The sequence below is a fragment of the Carassius auratus genome, chromosome 31 (genome assembly GCF_003368295.1).
Source record: "Carassius auratus strain Wakin chromosome 31, ASM336829v1, whole genome shotgun sequence".
Lineage (NCBI taxonomy): Eukaryota > Metazoa > Chordata > Actinopteri > Cypriniformes > Cyprinidae > Carassius > Carassius auratus.
In genome coordinates, this window is record NC_039273.1 from 18,882,389 (window position 1) to 18,900,804 (window position 18,416).

Here is an 18,416-nt window from a genome sequence, read left to right on the forward strand (position 1 = left end):
CTCTAAGCATCTTGGAAAACTAAAGCCTATGCTCTTATTTTATTTGTGGATTTTAGTTCAGCATTTAATACAGTGCAGATGTATCTGCTTTTAGAGAAGCTTTATGGCATGGGTGTCAGTACTTTTTTAATTAAATGGTTTTATTCTTTTTTAAGTAACAGAACTCAGCAGGCTAGGGTTAATGGGACACTTTCTGAGGTCAGATATAGCTGCACAGTAGTTCCACAAGGTTGTGTTTCATCGCCTGTGCTTTTTGCTTTATACACAAATGACTGCAGGAGCACAGATACTAATAATTATATAATGAAATATGCTGATGATACTGTCATTTTAAGTTTCTTACAAAAAGGCATGGACCTGTTATCTTACCACAGTGAAATAGATCATTTTACTCAGTGGTGTGACAAGAACTGTCTTGTGTTAAATGTAAATAAGACACAAGAAATGGGCCTTGACCCAGGAAGTGTATCTGAACATAAGCCTGTGATCATTAAAGACAGATACAGCAAGTGATATCTTACAGATACCTGGGGTTTTATATGGACAATGTTCTTTGTTGGAAACTGTAGTAAACCTTACTACATTCGAATTACAACTGGTTGAGGCGGCCAAGTATGGACCAGATTCCGGTCAGAGAATCAGGAGAGCAGGAGAAGTCTTTAGATTGGGACATTTATTTAATCCAATATATGCATCTGCATATGCATCTGGTATGAATTTAGATGTGTTCTACAAAGAAACAAAAGAAAATAATTAAAAATTACTCACTATTAACAAATGTATAAATTGCATATAACATCTACTGACATAATATAATAGCATAGCACCACTATGGTATTTATCAGCAAATAGGTATTTGTAACCCAAATATAATTTACAGAAATGTCTGTACTCAAAGTGATAATATGGTCAACAACAACACAATAAGGGACTGAACAATCGCGGCAAATCACGGCCGCAAATAACCGATCAAACGGGACACTGCAAACAGTATAAACATCAGAAATGGCAAAAGCATGCATAACATATGACTATTGGATACAATATTGTTCGGACTTACTTGTATTATATGAACAGATTACAGAAACATAGCAGCAGCATAAGACAGACAGCAATCTTCACTGGCAGGTAACGGTAATAAGTGTCCCTCTAGGAAACGTTTATTGAACTTTGGTTCCTAGTTCCTGAATAGGCTTTCTTACACAGCCGCCCCAATTATCTGGCAAGATAATTAAACACTTTAAGAAAGTCTATCGGGGGTGCTCGTGTCATTATCATCAAGATGAGGAAGAGGGATTAATCGCACAACTGGACGAGTATAAGTTTTGTCTTTAACCTGGACTCTGACTGTACGAATTCTACCATCAGCTCCAGGTAAGGTCTCTGTTATGGTTCCTACAGGCCAGAGTGAGCGTGGTAGTTGTGGATCTGCAACAAGTACAACCTGCCCTACTATCAGTTCCCTGCCCTCGGTGCTCCACTTTTGACGTCCCTGCATCAGCCAGCACTTGGCTATGTCTCCACCTTCGTTTTCCAAGCAGGTTGTTAGAGTCATACAAGACCTGAGGCAGCGATGCATCTCGACAACCCATAAGTAGTAGATTTGGAGTCACAGGGTCCACATCCGCAATATCTGAGGATACATAGCCGAGGGGCTTGGAGTTTAGGATGCTTTCAACTTCTACCAGAAGGGTTTGCAGTACTGTTTCCGGTACTGACTGCTCCCTGAGGATCACATGGAGTGCTGCCTTAACTCATTTTATCTACGCTCCCAGGTTCCCCCAAAGTGAGGAACATTTGGAGGGTAATGGCGAAACCAAATTTTCTGCTCTGCCAGCTGTTCCTGTAGCTTTGGTGACATGGCTTCAAAGGATTCCCATAACTCCCGATCACCTCCAACGAAGTTGATGCCATTGTCGCCATTGTCACACAACAGCTCCATCGGCTTGCCGCGTCGGGCTATGAAACGGTGCAGGGAGAGCAGAAAAGCATCACTGTCCATATGCTCCAACAGATCCAGATGCACACATCGCGTCGTTAAGCATTTGTAAATAATCCCCCACCCTTTCTCTTGACGGCGCCCAATTTTGACTGCGAATGGGCCAAAGCAGTCAACACCAGTAGAATAGAAAGGTGGTATATACAGATTTAATCTGCAGGGGGGAAGATCTCCCAAACGTGGGATTTGAGGTTTGGCGCGCCAGTACTGACAGTCTCGACAGCTGTGCTGGTGTTTACGGACTGCTTCTCGGCCTCGAAGTATCCAATACTGGCGGCGCAGCTCTGCTAGAACCCTTTCTGAGCCAGGGTGAAGGAGTCGTTGATCTGTCTCCTTAATTAACAGCTTGGTGATAGGATGGCTAGGGTCTAATACTATTGGGTGTATGGCCTCTGGGTCAAGGTCACTAGCACGCCGTAGCCGTCCGCCCACTCTAATGAGACCAGTGCCGTTATCATATTCAGGGGCAAGAGAGCCTAAGCGACTGGTTTGTGGAACAGGATGTCCGGCCTTTAAATGTCTAACATCAGTAGGGAAGGAGTCCATTTGAGCCTGTGCAAGAAGTAGCTTTTCAGCTTCAATATATACAGAAGCCTCTGTTGGATGGTCAGTGTCGGTGGTAGCCGCCCCATGCAGGGATCTAACAGTGGCCTGGACGAGCTCTTGCCATGAGTGGAATTGGCTTGGATCTGGAAGAGAACGTCTAAGTATTGAAACAGCGCCAATGAAGGCAGATTTCTTTAATTCATTGCAGTCAGGCTCTACTTCAGTTTCGGGAATTGACTTGTCAGGTGACTGATTCAGGAAGGCTGGACCTGACTTCCACTGATGAGGGCCTGTTAATTCTGTCAGTCTAAGACCTCGTGTGATGTGGTCGGCTGGGTTGTGATTTGAATCCACGTACCTCCATTCAGAAATCTCTGTTAAAGTCTGTATCTCTGCCACACGTGTCCCTACAAACACTTTGTAGCGGCATGATTCAGATGTCAACCAGTACAACACGGTGGTAGAGTCAGACCAGAAAGTGACTTTGTGGACAGGTATGGTCAACTCAGTTTGGATCACCTTGCCCAACTGGACACTGCCATCGGGAAAGAGACTAAGAATGCCAATGTGTAAAACTAAGAACCTTGTGTTTTGCATTTTATGTATTTTATATATCAGACTCATACATTGTATTGTATTCTATTATTATTATTATTATTATTATTATTATTATTATTATTATTATTGTCTGTTCAGAGAACAACACTGTAGCACTTTGCCCAAGACAAATTTCCCTTCGTGGACAAATAAAGTTTATCCTATCCTATCCTATTCATCGTATAAAACTTCACAATTCAGATTCCAGACCATGAAAAGCAAATACAAAAATAAGTATTTGAAACCATGTATTCATTTAAAAAAAAAATCTTATATTTTACCAATAGATACTTTTGAATGCACCATCCTAGTTGACACGGGGCCTACAGTGACTGTGTATAGAGGCACAGCAACGGCAATCATGGGAGGTGGTAGCTGCCCTGTCCACATTCACCAAGGGATTGATAGAAAATAAGGGAACAAGAAAACAAGATAAAATAGAGAAAATAGAAGACAGGTCATGGTGCCTGGAGACATGCAAAAGGCAGTGTTAAAGGGCATGCATGGCTCCTGTGGATCAGGCAGGCTTGTTGCTCTGCTATTCAGGACTCTACCTCATGAACACTAGCCCTGCTCATTTTGGGAAGGGATATTAGGACCCCTGCAGAGTTGGCCTTTGGTTGGCCCCCATATGCTCCACCTGTACCTGCTGGACCCAAAATATGGTGGACAGGTCCGGGACCGCTTGGACTCTGCCCTTGGATATGCCAGGAGGCAGCTGGTGACTGCAGGTATGTGGCAAAAGAGGGCTTATGACTTGTATGTCCGGGGGCATGACTTTGGGGTGGGGGAGCTAGTTTGGATTTAAAACCTACTGAGGAAAAAAGGGAGTTGCTGGAGCTGGACACCCACTGGGTGGGACCATGCCCATTATTGAAAAAGCTGGGGGAGGTTATCATGTACAGTTGCCTCATAAGGGGCACAAAGTGGAACTGTATCAAGAAAGGTTGGCTCTTTACTGGAGCACTGCAATACCGCTGGGCAGTATGGGACTTCTGACACAAAACGCTGGGACTCCAAGGGGGACAGAGGGGGTTATCGACTCAGGCAGCCAGCAGGTGACATCGCTGTCCAACAACCCTTAGGGTGATCATTAATCTATTAATTAAGTTACTGGAAAGAGAGCGAGAGTGGCAGAGACACACACACACACACACACAAAGAGAGAGCTTGTGTAAATTAGGCTACCTCTTTGCATCTCTAAACAGCGCTGCCTCCTCGTTAGTGAGAAATGTCATGTGTAGCCTTTAAGTTGCTACACTATATAGGCTAACTGATTAAATCGTCAACTACAACACCTTTTTGTGCAAACTGTGTGACTGTTATTACTGTTAACTATGCGAAGTGAGATGGAACTGTAACGCGGTCAAGAGAGCTGCCTGGAACTATGTTTGCCGTGTATTTCCCAGAAAATAATTGCACACTTTAGAACGTTCATCAGCAAATCAGATTCAAGCATAGTAGTATAAATAGATACAAACAATGAGAAGGACACCATAATCTTTCTTTTCCAGTCTGCTCCTGATGGGATGAAGTTAAGAACTGTTACTAACAATAAAAATGATGGCACTTCGGGTGGAAAAAGTCAACCTCTGTTAGGCTCAATCCCAGTTCTCCCCCTTACTCCTTTGTTTTGTGCGTTCACTTGAAGGGGTAGGGGTGTCTCAATTCTAATTTGGATGGAGGGGAAGGGCGGAAGGGCCAAATAGTCCTTCAAACGAATATTGTTCAGGATCCCACTTAACACGAAGGAGTATGATAAATTTCCCGGCATACATCAATATGGCTACCCGATCAAGCAGAGAGACCCATAAATATAAGTATTTTTAGCATATACAAGGATTTTAATAACACATTATCATTAGTTTTATGTTGCATTAAATCTTGGGTTCATATATACGGTTATTTTCGTTAAAAACGTGTGACAATGGTACTTTAAAATCTTTTGGCAGTCTCCTCCCCCTAAGTGGCCTTGTCAAGTCCCAGAATACGAAATGTATTACGGTATTTTACAGTCAATATTTGTATAATCATGACAGTATTGTTAGAATGTTCTCCAGATTCCATATTTGGTGGTAAAGAAAAAAAATATATATTTGTGACAGAAAAATGCATCAAAATATTTCAAAGGAGTTTGGGTGTCACCTGGTGGCTGTTTGTGGCATGGTGCCCTAAAAGAAATCCCACAGGAACCTCAATTTTCTTTTTATCAACTTCAGATTTGGAACATAGTGTTTTTAGATATAAGGCTTTAATTTTATAGCATTTTAAGAGTAAAACCTGGGATTAAAAATATTTATTTTATGTAAAATAAAATAAAAATTGTACACTGTAATTTCTTTACTGTAAATTTAAACTTCTATGACTTTTTGATACTTCCATATTTTGAAATGATTTTACTTCTACAATAAAATTCTTTAAAAAGAGTCCAACCATAGGTCTGTATTCTAAAGTGTTCATTAATTATATCAAATTAAGTTTGGATAGTGCACTTTCACGTCTATTTTCAAAAATGGGGGGTGACACACTAGCCTAATCCTCAGTGTGAATGCATTGAAAATAATTTAAATGATTTAAATTAGACTGTGGCCATGCCCCCGTGCTAGATTTAATTTATGCATACAATTCATTTTGAAGTCAAGATTTATCAAGAGTAAAAAAAAGAAAAAAAATGTAGAGAAAATGACAAATATCCAGTGATGATGTGTTAAAAAAAAAAAAAAAAGACAACACAGCAAGTGAAGGAAGTAAATGTAAAATTGTTCTGTTAATTGCTGGACTATTTTTAATTAAACAAAAAATTAAACAAAAAAAATAAAATCAAAGCTGACTGAAAAAAGAATAAAAAATAATAATTAATAATAATAAATAATATTAATAAAAAAATATATATAAATACAACTAATTTGAAAATGCAAAACTATAATAATGTTGGATAACTCAGGATCAGATTCATTGTATTATTAAATCTATTATTATGGGCTTTGTCATTATATAGAATATGTACGACTTCTGTAGCATGGCACAGGTTATGACAGGTTTAAGGCTTGTCATTGGCTTACAATAACAATCCTGATAAAGATTTAAATTGTCAGTTGAGGAAACTTTTGTTTCATAACCATTGTGTGTAAACCAGCCATGTGCTTACTGATGAGAACTTGAATCTGCTCTTCTGTCACTGGGAAAGAAAAAAAAGATCCTTGCAAAGTACATAGGATATTAAATTAGTGTTGAAGCAGTGAAATAGATCTCTATCTTATGGTTTTCAATTCCATCCCATCAGTAAACAGTAGAACAGAGATTTTTGATCCCAAACAGATGGAGAGGAAAAAATTTTATTAAGGCAAGGAGCATGTAGTTCCCATGTACCATCAGTGCTGACCACCATGCTAGAGTTCCAGTGCAGTTTGCATTGGATGATGCCAGATACGATGGTAATGATTAAGCTTGTTGGCATGACCCTACACCAACAACTTGGCATCCCATTCAAACCAGCTTGCCTTTTGAGCATCCATGCAGTTATATTCTCATGGTAGATGTAAAGGTAATGGAAACAACTTACCAACCAGCCCCCCGGTTGTAAAAATGAATCAAATTAGTTGTGTGTTATTTTCTTTCCTGCTGGACAGTGATGATTGGCCCCTACATGTGGATTATTTTAAGAATTGCCATCCTTTGTGGATGCATCGCACCCCCTTTTATTTCCTGAAGGACTTGGAAAACATCTGCAAATTAAAACAGTTCCTTCCACTTTCCACTGAATGATTGTACTTGGGGAACATGTGGAGACTTCCAAAAAGTCCACTGCAGCTTATTAAGGGTGGCTTGTAAACACAAATATATGAAAACATGAAGATAAGACTTTTGAACATAGATTCTGGGTTTGATTAAAGTTGTTCTTGGTACAGTATGTACTTAAAGTAAGATTTGAACATTTAAAAAAATTAAAATTCAAAAAAATATATGCTCCATGGTTTCTAGTCATTGCTCAAAGAGAAGATGGTTCAACTGAGTATCTGAAAATCTAAGAATGAAAAGCTATAAATATTTCATTTTAATATCCAGTACTGTGTGCAAGTGTCTTAGGCCACTAGAATTTTCACCAACAAAAAATTGTTTTAAGTCAGTTATTTCTATCTTTTGCTGTAGTGAGGCATATTTTTGCCATGAATTGTAATAATCCAGTGACATTTTTGTTTGCACAACGAGTCTTACAGTAGCCAATGCTCCACACAGCGATCTGATCTCAACATCATCCAGTCTGTCTGAAATAACATGAAGAAACTGAGACTAAATCCAGAAGAACTGTGGCAATGTCTCCAAGACACTTCAAGAAACCTACTGTACCTGCAAAGCTACCTGAAAACAATGTGCAAGTGCACCTAAGACAATTTTTTTTTCAATGTACAGTATAGTGTGGTCACACCAAATGTTTATTTAATTGAGTTATGTTAATAGAAGTTAAATAATAAAATCTATTTATGGCATTATTTTTGACGGGAACCTCACTTTACAGCAAGTACCTAAAACTTTGCAAAGTACTGAGCTTTGCAGGCTTTTTGAAGTGTATTGGTAGTTAGTATGCTACAATTAAGCAAATACTGTAAGAATAGGGCACAATCTATTATGTTAATATGAAGGAATTTTCCTGTTTTTTTTTTTTATTATTTTATTTTTTTACCTGCATTTTAAACTACACATTGTGTTTTCGGGTTACATGGTTACTGTCACGTTTATGAACTTTCTGTTTCCTTTTTTGATCACCTTCCTCCTAGTTTTGGTTAATTGATTATTCCCACCTGTTTCCAGTTCCCTCATCACCTCCTGATTGTTTAAATACCCGTTCTGTTGAGTTCTCCTTTGTCCGTGATTGTTTGTATGTTTGAATATAGATGTTTGCAACCTAACCTAAATGTGTTAATGCTAAATGTAATCTTGTATATTGTCTGTTTTTTGACAATATACAAGAATTTTTTGTTTCTCCGCTGGTTCCGTCCAGCCCTGAATCTTCTGTGTCTCCGCTGGTTCCGCCCAGCTCTGAATCTTCTGTGTCTCCACTGGTTCCGCCCAGCTCTGAATCTCCTGTGTTCCCTCCCGGCCTCCCTCTCCCACCTCCTCCAGGACCTGCTGGTCCCTCTGCTCCACTTCCGCTGGTTCCGTCCAGCCCTGATCCTCTTGTCTTTCCTCCCATCCTTCCTCTCTCCTTCTCTTCCCAGACCAGCCAGTTCCTCGTCATCCCTGCTGGTGCCAGTCAGTCCCGCAGCTCACCCTCAGTCCACGCCAACTGGGCGCGATGGTTCACCGCTGGACTGCCAGTCTCCAGCTCCTCCTTGGCGCGTTAAGGCCCTGTCTCAGCCTCCAGCCTCCGAGCCCTGGACTCCTCCTCGGTCCTTCGACCCAGCGGCTCCGCCTTGGCTCTTAGCTCCCTCGTCTCCACCGTGGCCTGGCATCCCACCTGCTCCACCGGGCTCCCTTGTCCCTCCGGCTCCACCTTGGTCAGTCGTCGACCATCCGCCGCCTCCGGACTCCACTCCTCTGGTTCCACCTCGTCACTCCATCCCTCCGGCTCCGTCAGGCTCCTCCTTCCCTCCGGTTCCACCTCCATCCTCGGTCTCTCCGGCTCCACAGTGGTCTGCCAGGACCCCGCCTCCGCCTTGGTCGCCTGAGCCTTCTGCTGGTATTCCTCTTGCGGTGCGAGGACGCACCGTTCCGGGAGTGGGCGAACTGTCACGTTTATGAACTTTCTGTTTCCTTTTTTGGTCACCTTCCTCCTAGTTTTGGTTAATTGATTCTTCCCACCTGTTTCCAGTTCCCTCATCACCTCCTGATTGTTTAAATACCCGTTCTGTTGAGTTCTCCCTCGTCCGTGATTGTTTGTATGTTTGAATATAGATGGTTGCAACCTAACCTAAATGTGTTAATGCTAAATGTAATCTTGTATATTGTCTGTTTTCCCCTTCTTCATCATTAAACTCCTTATTTGTTCCAGATCTTCTCGCACTTTGTTTTACGTTTAGGACTACCTTAGTTTGTAACAGTTACAATGGTTAATGGATAATGTCCTAGAAAATTTCTAGTATCTTTTCTATTTTTCTTACAGTGTACTAATTGATCAAAAATTGCAAGTACAAGTTAGAAGCTACTAACATAGTGTATCATTCAACAATTATTAAATTATTGTTATTACTATTAAATTGAACAACTGCAAATAGCAGCTAATTTTATTCACTTGATGTTTGTACTGATAGGCATTTTTGTTTTTGTTTTTTGTAATTTGGATGGAAAATGTGTTTGGAAAATTTGTCACTTATCTAAAGTTGCTAAAAGTTGTCAAATTTAAGTTGCTAGGGTGGTCTGAAAAGTTGCTCAATTTAGCAACAAAATTGCTAAGCTGGCAACACTGCTTCAGGTCAGGCATGTGTGCTTGATGAAACTGACTGGATTGTTCATTGCGTTCTAAACTTCCATTCAACGGCAAAGCCGTTCGAGCGGCCATCTTACTTTTCCCAACCGGTGGAGAGCACCATTGACTAACAGCTAAAACACTGACTAAAAATCACCTGATTTTAAGTGTATTAGTCACAAAGGATACATTTTTAGGATAAGTGTATGGAAATAAATTCATACTAAGATGTTTTCTGCAATGTTAGTGTTCTTTTCGGGCCAGATAAGCGCTATATTGAAATCGTTTAGGTGGGTGTGTCAGCTGCACACTTGCCGACAAAGGTGACTGATCCAACATAAAATATATTTCTTTATGTACGTAATTATGCATGAACATGAATATATATCAATCTAAAATAGTCAGAATATAAACACTTATTATAGGTGTACCCTAGTGATTCAGGACAGGCTAAAAACACGGTTTGGAAAATGGATTCATGGTGTACTCACTTATTATATACATTTTGTAAATTTTGAACACATGAAAAAGTTACGGACCGCAGCTCTGATTGGTTGATTTCTTACCGGGAGCGATGTATTCCTGTAAATGGCAATAGGACCACTGGGAAGAGCCAGATGAGCTTGATTTTTTTTCACAGATTATCTGTCTCATATTCTACTGTCAGGACATAATGACAGGTTTAACAAATATGTAAAAAATACATTTTTACAAAAGGCACCTACTGCAGCTTTAATTTGGAAACTTGTTTTTATTTATTTTTTATTTTGGGACAATTTGTCTGATCCTGCATTGCACAGAGAAAGGTAGCTTCATCTGGAGGGGTTATTATATATATATATATATATATATATATATATATATATATATATATATATATATATATATATATATATATATATACATACATACATACATACATACATACATACATATATATATATATATATATATATATATATATATATATATATAAATATATATATATATATATATATATATATATATATATATATAGGTTATTATATATGAATAACCTTACTTTTAATAATCAATCATAAAAGATAAGCATATTAAGATCACGTTTTGACTAATTTAAAAAATCTATGTGTAATATCATTAGGTGAGGTGCAGGACTCTTTGGACATTGGTCTGACTGAGGTTCCTCCCATAAGGAAGCCCACCAAAGACAGTACCTGGAAGGAGAGTGCTGTCCTTCAACACCGTCAGCAGCAGAAGACCAAGATGAGGTACAATAAAGTTGAGGATCCTAAAGTGCCCTATGCCAAACAGGTAGGTGATGAAAATAAAATCAAAATCAATAAAATCTTCTCTCTGATGTTTGAGTGTTTTTGTGCGGAACTGCTCATGCTGAATTGCAGAGACAAGATTATATTTTGCCTAGAGTGTATATTTTAGAGTGGGGTACACATTTATGCATTCTAATGTCTCAGTACGTAAATTCTAAATCTTCCATATCTGTTCCAAACCCAGACAAAACACGTACCAATTGGCCTATGATTAATAATTTAGCTTACCACAATGGGTGCTTTGACCACAATACTGTGATAAAATCTAACCAGTCTGCAAACTTCAAATGCACAGTAACATGTGCAAAGCATTTTTTTTCAGGCTCACACACCCAATGCTTTGCAGGTTGTACTGTCAGGTCATATTACCTAAACACCCACAAATCAAGCATTCTGCGTTAGTTCAGGCAGGCCTCATAGTGAAGCCCGCTATCAGCTAACATCAGCTGATTCAAAAATTCAAGCCAGCCCCTATCAGCTAATCCGATTCCAATGCACTCTTTGGCAAATCTTAAACATTGCGCCTTACTTAAATCCAGCTTTGCAATTTGCAATACATCTCCACCCCAGCTCCTCCTTTAACTTGTGTTAACTTAAACAATGCCATTCTCTTGTCATTGTTGCATGCTCTGTTCTCAAAGGGGGATTTGGTATGACAACATTAAGGACATAGCAATCTGGCCACAATTTACATTCACACATTTATTTATATATTTTAGAGCCAGTGTCAGCAGGAGCTTGACGAGGTGCTGGAAAGGATTGTAAAAATGCCCTTCAGAGATAACAGGGGCCCCCTGGAGGACCTTTATTCCCTGCACATACCCAACTGTGACAAGAGGGGGCAGTACAACCTTAAACAGGTATTTAATTCCCTATTTAGCAGCAAAAGTTCAAGTTCATTTTTGTAGATTTGCCATATCTGGATGCACATTAAATACATTATCTAAATGTTTTATTAAATTTTGTCAGCCTAGCTCTGCTTACCTCACTCTGGTGACATTTCTCCCATTTCAAAACTTATTTTCTTAATCTCTCTCGCTATCTTTTATTTATTGTCACGCCTCATTTGATTCATTTAATGTGGAGAACTTATTCTGCTCATCCATAGAAATCATTTAAATGTATGCATTTACCAGAGATTTTTAAACAAAGTAACTTATGATGCATTTAAGGCATAAATCTGATCAGTTTATGCATTCTTGAATCAAACCCATGGTCTTGGCATTACTAATGTCATGTTTTACTTTTAACTTTACAGGAATACAAACAAATAGATGCCTTAAAGGAATATTAAAGGAATACAAGTAAAAATCAATTTGTGGCCAAATTTTAATTGCATAAAAAAGAATCTATGCATGACGTACAGTCAAACCAAAAATCATTCAGACACCAGATATCATTTTTTAAACAAATTTGTTTTTATTAGTGGGTGCAGGACACTATAGTTCATTTACAGTATGTAAGTGAGGATAGCAAAATAAAGTAAACTGTGACATATTATGCCACCAAATTCTGCATACAGTGGACTACCAGTAAAATACAAACCCTATTCCAAAAAAGTTGGGACACTGTACAAATTGTGAGTAAAAAAGGAATGGAATAATTTACAAATCTCATAAACTTATATTTTATTTACAATAGAATATAGACAACATATATGTTGAAAGTGAGACATTTTTAAATGCCATGCCAAATATTGGCTCATTTTTGATTTCATGAGAGCTACACATTCCAAAAAAGTTGGGACAGGTAGCAGTAAGGTGCCGGAAAAGTTAAATGTACATAAGAGGAACAGCTGGACAAATTTGCAACTTATTAGGTCAATTGGCAACATGATTGGGTATAAAAAAAAGGCCTCTCAGAGTGGCAGTGCTTCAGAAGTCAAGATGGGCAGAGGATCACCAATTCCCCCAATGTTGCGGCAAAAAATTGTGGCGTAATATCAGAAAGATGTTTCTCACAGAAAAATTGCAAAGACTTTGAAGTTATCATCATCTACAGTACATAATACCATCCAATGATCCAGATAATCTGAAACAATCTCTATGTGTAAAGGGTCAATGCCGGAAAACCATACTGTATGCCCATGATCTCCAGGCCCTTAGACAGCACTGCATCACATACAGGAATGCTACTGTAATGAAAATCACAACATGGGCTCAGGAATACTTACAGAAAACATTGTCAGTGAACACAATCCACTGCGCCATTCGCCGTTGCCGGCTAAAACTCTATAGGTAAAAAAAGAAGCCATATCTAAACATGATCCAGAAGCAAAGGTATTTTCTCTGAGCCAAGGCTCATTTAAAATGAACTGTGGCAAAGTGGAAAACTGTTCTGTGTTCAGATGAATCAAAATTTGAAGTTCTTTTTGGAAAACTGGGATGCCATGTCATCCATACTAAAGAGTTCTAGAACAAGTTCTAGAACAACATATGCTCCCATCCAGATATTGTCTCTTTCAGGGAAGACTTTGCATTTTCCAACATGACAATGCCAGACCACATACTGCATCAATTACAACATCATGGCTGCGTAGAAGAAGGATCCGGGTACTAAAATGGCCAGCCTGCAGTCCAGATCTTTCACCCATAGTAAACATTTGGCTCATCATAAAGAGGAAGATGCGACAAAGAAGACCTAAGACAGCTGAGCAACTAGAAGCCTGTATTAGACAAGAATGAGACAACATTCCCATTCCTAAACTTGAGCAACTTGTCTCCTCAGTCCCCAGACATTTGCAGACTGTTATATAAAGAAGAGGGGATGCCACACAGTAGTAACATGGCCTTGTCCCAACTTTTTTGAGATGTGTTGATGCCATGAAATGTAAAATTCAACTTATTTTTCCCTTAAAATGATACATTTTCTCAGTTTAAACATTTGATATGAAACATTTGATATGATTTGAAACTTCCACATCAATGCATTCTGTTTTTATTCACAATTTGTACAGTGTCCCAACTTTTTTGGAATCGCGTTTGTAGATACGAATTTGGGACCTAAAGTTATTCAGACACTTTAACCTGATCATGTTTTGCGTAAGTGTCATCTGACATTATCAAGATTAATTCGTCCTGACACAGTTTAACTCAGAGTTCTTGTCCTATTTTACCATTTTCTAAACTATAGTGAATAAACTGTGATAATGTGTAAAATGTTGAAGGGTTTGAATACATTTTGGTTTGACTCTATATGTATATACACTGTCATTCAAAAGTCTGGGATCAGTAATGTCTTATGTTCATCAGGGCTGCATTTATATGATCAAAAATACAGAAGAAAAACCAAACATTAATCTTGCAAAATGTTATTACAATATAAAATAATGGTTTCTATTTTAATATATTTTAAAATATCGTTTATTTCTGCAGAATTTCCATCAGGCATTACTCTAAAGTATCACATGATCCTTAAGAGACCATTCTAATATGCTGATTTATTATTAGAATTATCAATGTTGACAACAGTTGTGCTGCCAAATATTTTTTTGGAAACTGCAATACTTTTTTTCAGGATTCTTTGATAAATAAAAAGTTAAACAGAACAGTGTTTATTCAAAATATAAATATTTTCTAAAAATATAAATCTTTGCTATCACTTCTTAAAAATTTGACACATCCTTACAGAATAAAAGTTTTAATTTCTTAAAAAAGAAAATAACTGTAGTGTAGATTGTTAGAAAATATTTGTATTTTAAATATAATGCTCTTCTTTTTAACGTTTTATTTCTCAAAGAATCCTGAAAAAAATGATCATGGGTTCAAGTGCACAAACCTTTCCAGGACTGATAATAAATCAACATTTTATAAGGATCATGTTACAGTGAAGACTGGAGCAATGATGCTGAACATTCAGCTTTTATATCACAGGAATAAAATAGATTTGAATGTATATTAAAACAGAAAAACTTTATTTTACATCATAATAATATTTTACAATATTATTTTATTTGTTCCTGATTTTTTTATCAAATAAAAGCATAATTGAGAGGGACTTTAAAAAACATTTTTAAAAAAATCATTCTGATCCCAGACTTTTGACCTGTTTTGACCTGTAGTGACTTGTATTCTTTTTGGCTCATTAAAAATTAATCTTGCTGCTGCGTTCTGGATTAATTGCCAAGAGAGCACTGCAATAGTCCAGCCTGGACAGAACAAGAGCTTGAAAAAGGAGTTGTGCAGCACGTTCCCGAAAGAAAGGGCCTGATCTTCTTGATGTTGAATAATTTAGGATCAGAACGCACACACACACACACACACATTAAAGTTTTAGAGTTTACGCATTCTGTTGTCAAAATTGGATATTACTTGACACAAAAAAAGGTAACCAATATTTTCCATCAGGGTAAAAAATGCATATTATTTACATCTTATTATGTAAACACAAGCATGTTACACACACTCTAAAAAACGCTGGGTTGTTTTTTCAACCCAACTGCTGGTTTGGGTTGAAAATATGTCTCTGCTTTAACCCAGCGGGGCTGGGTTGAGGACGCGGACGTGAAGGAGAGCACGCACGTCACGTCAAAATCGTATGTCTCCAGTGCGAGCAGCCCTCTAAAGATGCATCTTTAGTATTTTTTGTATTCCCCTTCACTTCCATTGTGTGTGTGTTTAACTGTAAAAAAAAATACTAAAATACTATAAAAATGTGCTTGTGGTAATCAACATTCTATTAGAAATGCTGTCGATTAAAGTTACAGTACAGCTTGTTGTACAAACACATTCCTTTCAAATCTTTAAACTGTTTATTTTAGTTCTAAAAACATATTTCTTACTTATAAAACTTATTTTTACTTAATACTTATTTTGACTTTTGTGTGCGTTTCAGTGTAAGATGTCTGTGAATGGACATCGTGGTGAATGCTGGTGTGTGGATCCACACACAGGAAGACCTATCCTCAATTCTCCACTGATGAGGGGTGATCCCAACTGCAGCCAGTACCTTGATGCCCTAGAGATGGATCCCTCTGTGGACCCTCAAAACTACTGATATTCTGAACCTTCCCATCCCTCCCCATCCTGACCTTCAAGCCTACAATCACCCATGCCCCTAAATGAGTCAGTGTTTTACACACTCTAAACAAGCTACCTATACAACTTGTGTGTTTATACATATTTGTGCTTCTGGGTTTGAGATGGTTTGAAACAGTATTGTTAGTTAAAGTACTGATAACTGAGCTTATAGTACTCATTAAATCCAAGCTAAGTGATGACATATGACCTGAGGACTGAGATTAGCAGGCTTGTACTACTTCTTTTCTGTAGGAAAATGTCTAGAATTGTGAACTTAGCTTTAATACTTTAACATACTTCGTAAATATCTAGTGCTAATCGTGATATATAAGTTGTATTCCTCTCATGATGTTACTGGTGCTATTTGTTTCAATACACTTCTTTTATAGGTTGTCTCCTCTCATATTGTGCAGGGAATTCTATGGTAATGGATTTTATAGGACAGGACAGTGCTCCTTTTGACATACACTGTAGCACTACATTGTAAGTGGGTCAGCTAGTGCCTTACCTTAAATGATTTACATAAGTTATATTGGGCTGCTTATGAGGTCTTAAAATATTTTAGTTTAAAAGACAAAAAATAAATAAATGATTTGTGCTAACAAAAGTTGTTTATTTAGGACTACACAGTCTGTACTAATGCGGTTGATGTTTTGTTCCAATTCCATGTAACTACTGACATCTGGTGGTCACACAAAGGAAGAGAAAACAATTATAATACAGCATAAAACCATTCACTATTTTTACTTTAGGACTACACAGTCTGTACTAATGCGGTTGATGTTTTGTTCCAATTCCATGTAACTACTGACATCTGGTGGTCACACAAAGGAAGAGAAAACAATTATAATACAGCATAAAACCATTCACTAACTATTTTTACTTAACACTGTGATTTACTCTGTTAGGTGTCATTGTCACTTGGTATTTTGGTTATGATTTTTTTAAGTGTACACGAATAAAGAAGTATTTCCAGGAATTACTTGCAGCTTTGTTTTTTTCCAAGTGACAAAAGTCAGGTGTCTTCAATTCATTAATGAGGGCAGAACAAACACGTTACCTAAATCTTAAATATAATATACACTCACTGGCCGCTTTATTGGGTACAGCTTGAAAGTACCGGGTTGGACCCTTTTGCCTTCAGAACTGCCTTAATTCTTTAAGGCAAATATTCAACAAGGTGTTGGAGACATTCCTCAGAGATTTTACACAGTTGCTGCAGATTTGTCGGCTGCTCATCCATGATGTGAATATCCCGTTCCACCACATCCCAAAGCTCTACTGGATTGAGATCTGGTGACTGTGGAGGCCATTTGAGTAAAGTGAACACATTGTCATGTTCAAGAAACCAGTTTAAGGTTATTTGAGATTTGTGACATGGTGCATTATCCTGCTGGAAGTAGCCAGAAGATGGGTACACTGTAGTTAGTCATAAAGGGATGGACATGGTCAGCAACAATACTCCGGTAGGCTGTGGCATGTAAAATAATGCTCAATTGGTAATAGGGGTCCAAAGTGTGCCAAGAAAATATCCCCCACACCATTACACCACCACCAGCAGCATGAACCATTGAGACAATCCAGGATGGATCCATGCTTTCATGCTCTCCATGCCATATTTTGAGCCTACCATCTGAATGTCACAGCAGAAATTGAAACTCATCACACCAGGAAACTTTTTTCCAATATTCTATTGTCCAATTTTGGTGAGCTTGTATGAAATGTAGCCTCCGTTTCCTGTTTTTAGCTGACAGGAGTGGCACCTGGTGTGGTTTTTTGCATACATTGGTTGTAATGAGTGGTTATTTGTGTTACTGTTGCCTTTCTTTCCTCTCTAACCAGTCTGCTTATCCTCTGACCTCTGACATCAACAAGGCATGTCCGTCCACACAACTTCAGCTCAATAGATATTTTCTCTTTTTTTTAGACCATTCTCTGTAAACCCTAGAGTTGGTTGTGCATGAAAATCCCAGTGGATCAGCAGTTTTTGAAATAATCAGGGCAGCCCGTCTGGCACCAACAACCATTCCACATTCCAAGTCATTTAATGATGCTCGGTTTGAACTTCGGCACTTCGCCTTAACCACATCTACATGCCTAAATGCATTGAGTGGTTGCCATCTGATCAGCAATTTGTGTTACCAAGCAATTTATCATATGTTATATTGTTATATGTTATATTGTGTGTGTGTATGTGTAATGCGATCTAAGAAAATCCAACACATGGTGAAACCGTTTTATGTTGTCCATAGCTTGAACGTAACAAAAGTTATGGCTATCTGAAGTTGGCTTGATAGCTATGATTTTGCGAAAAAACGGGTTTAAAGTGAGACGGGTTTCACTTTCACTTCTACCGATCGCTGTCTGTCAGGCATCATACAAAAACAGACTAACATTACCCTGAAGATGATGGTTTTCGGTTGCTTATCATGATGGACATAGTCTCTGAACTTTTGATCACCCCTTGTATGTTTGGATAGCACGAATAATGTAGACCTTGTATTGAGAATGAGAAGTTGTCGTCATAGCACAAAGCCCCTCCC

The 18,416-nt window shown here is 38.2% G+C and overlaps 1 protein-coding gene across 1 annotated transcript; it reads left to right on the forward strand.

Moving 5' to 3' along the window:
- The first annotated feature begins 3,773 nt into the window (after window positions 1-3,773).
- Window positions 3,774-16,852, forward strand: LOC113051201 (insulin-like growth factor-binding protein 2-A). Its single transcript, XM_026214773.1, has 4 exons — window positions 3,774-3,873; window positions 10,669-10,838; window positions 11,575-11,715; window positions 15,689-16,852. Exons 1-4 carry the CDS (start codon window positions 3,774-3,776, stop codon window positions 15,848-15,850), a joined length of 573 nt encoding a protein of 190 aa, XP_026070558.1. The 3' UTR covers window positions 15,851-16,852.
- The last annotated feature ends 1,564 nt before the right edge of the window (window positions 16,853-18,416 follow it).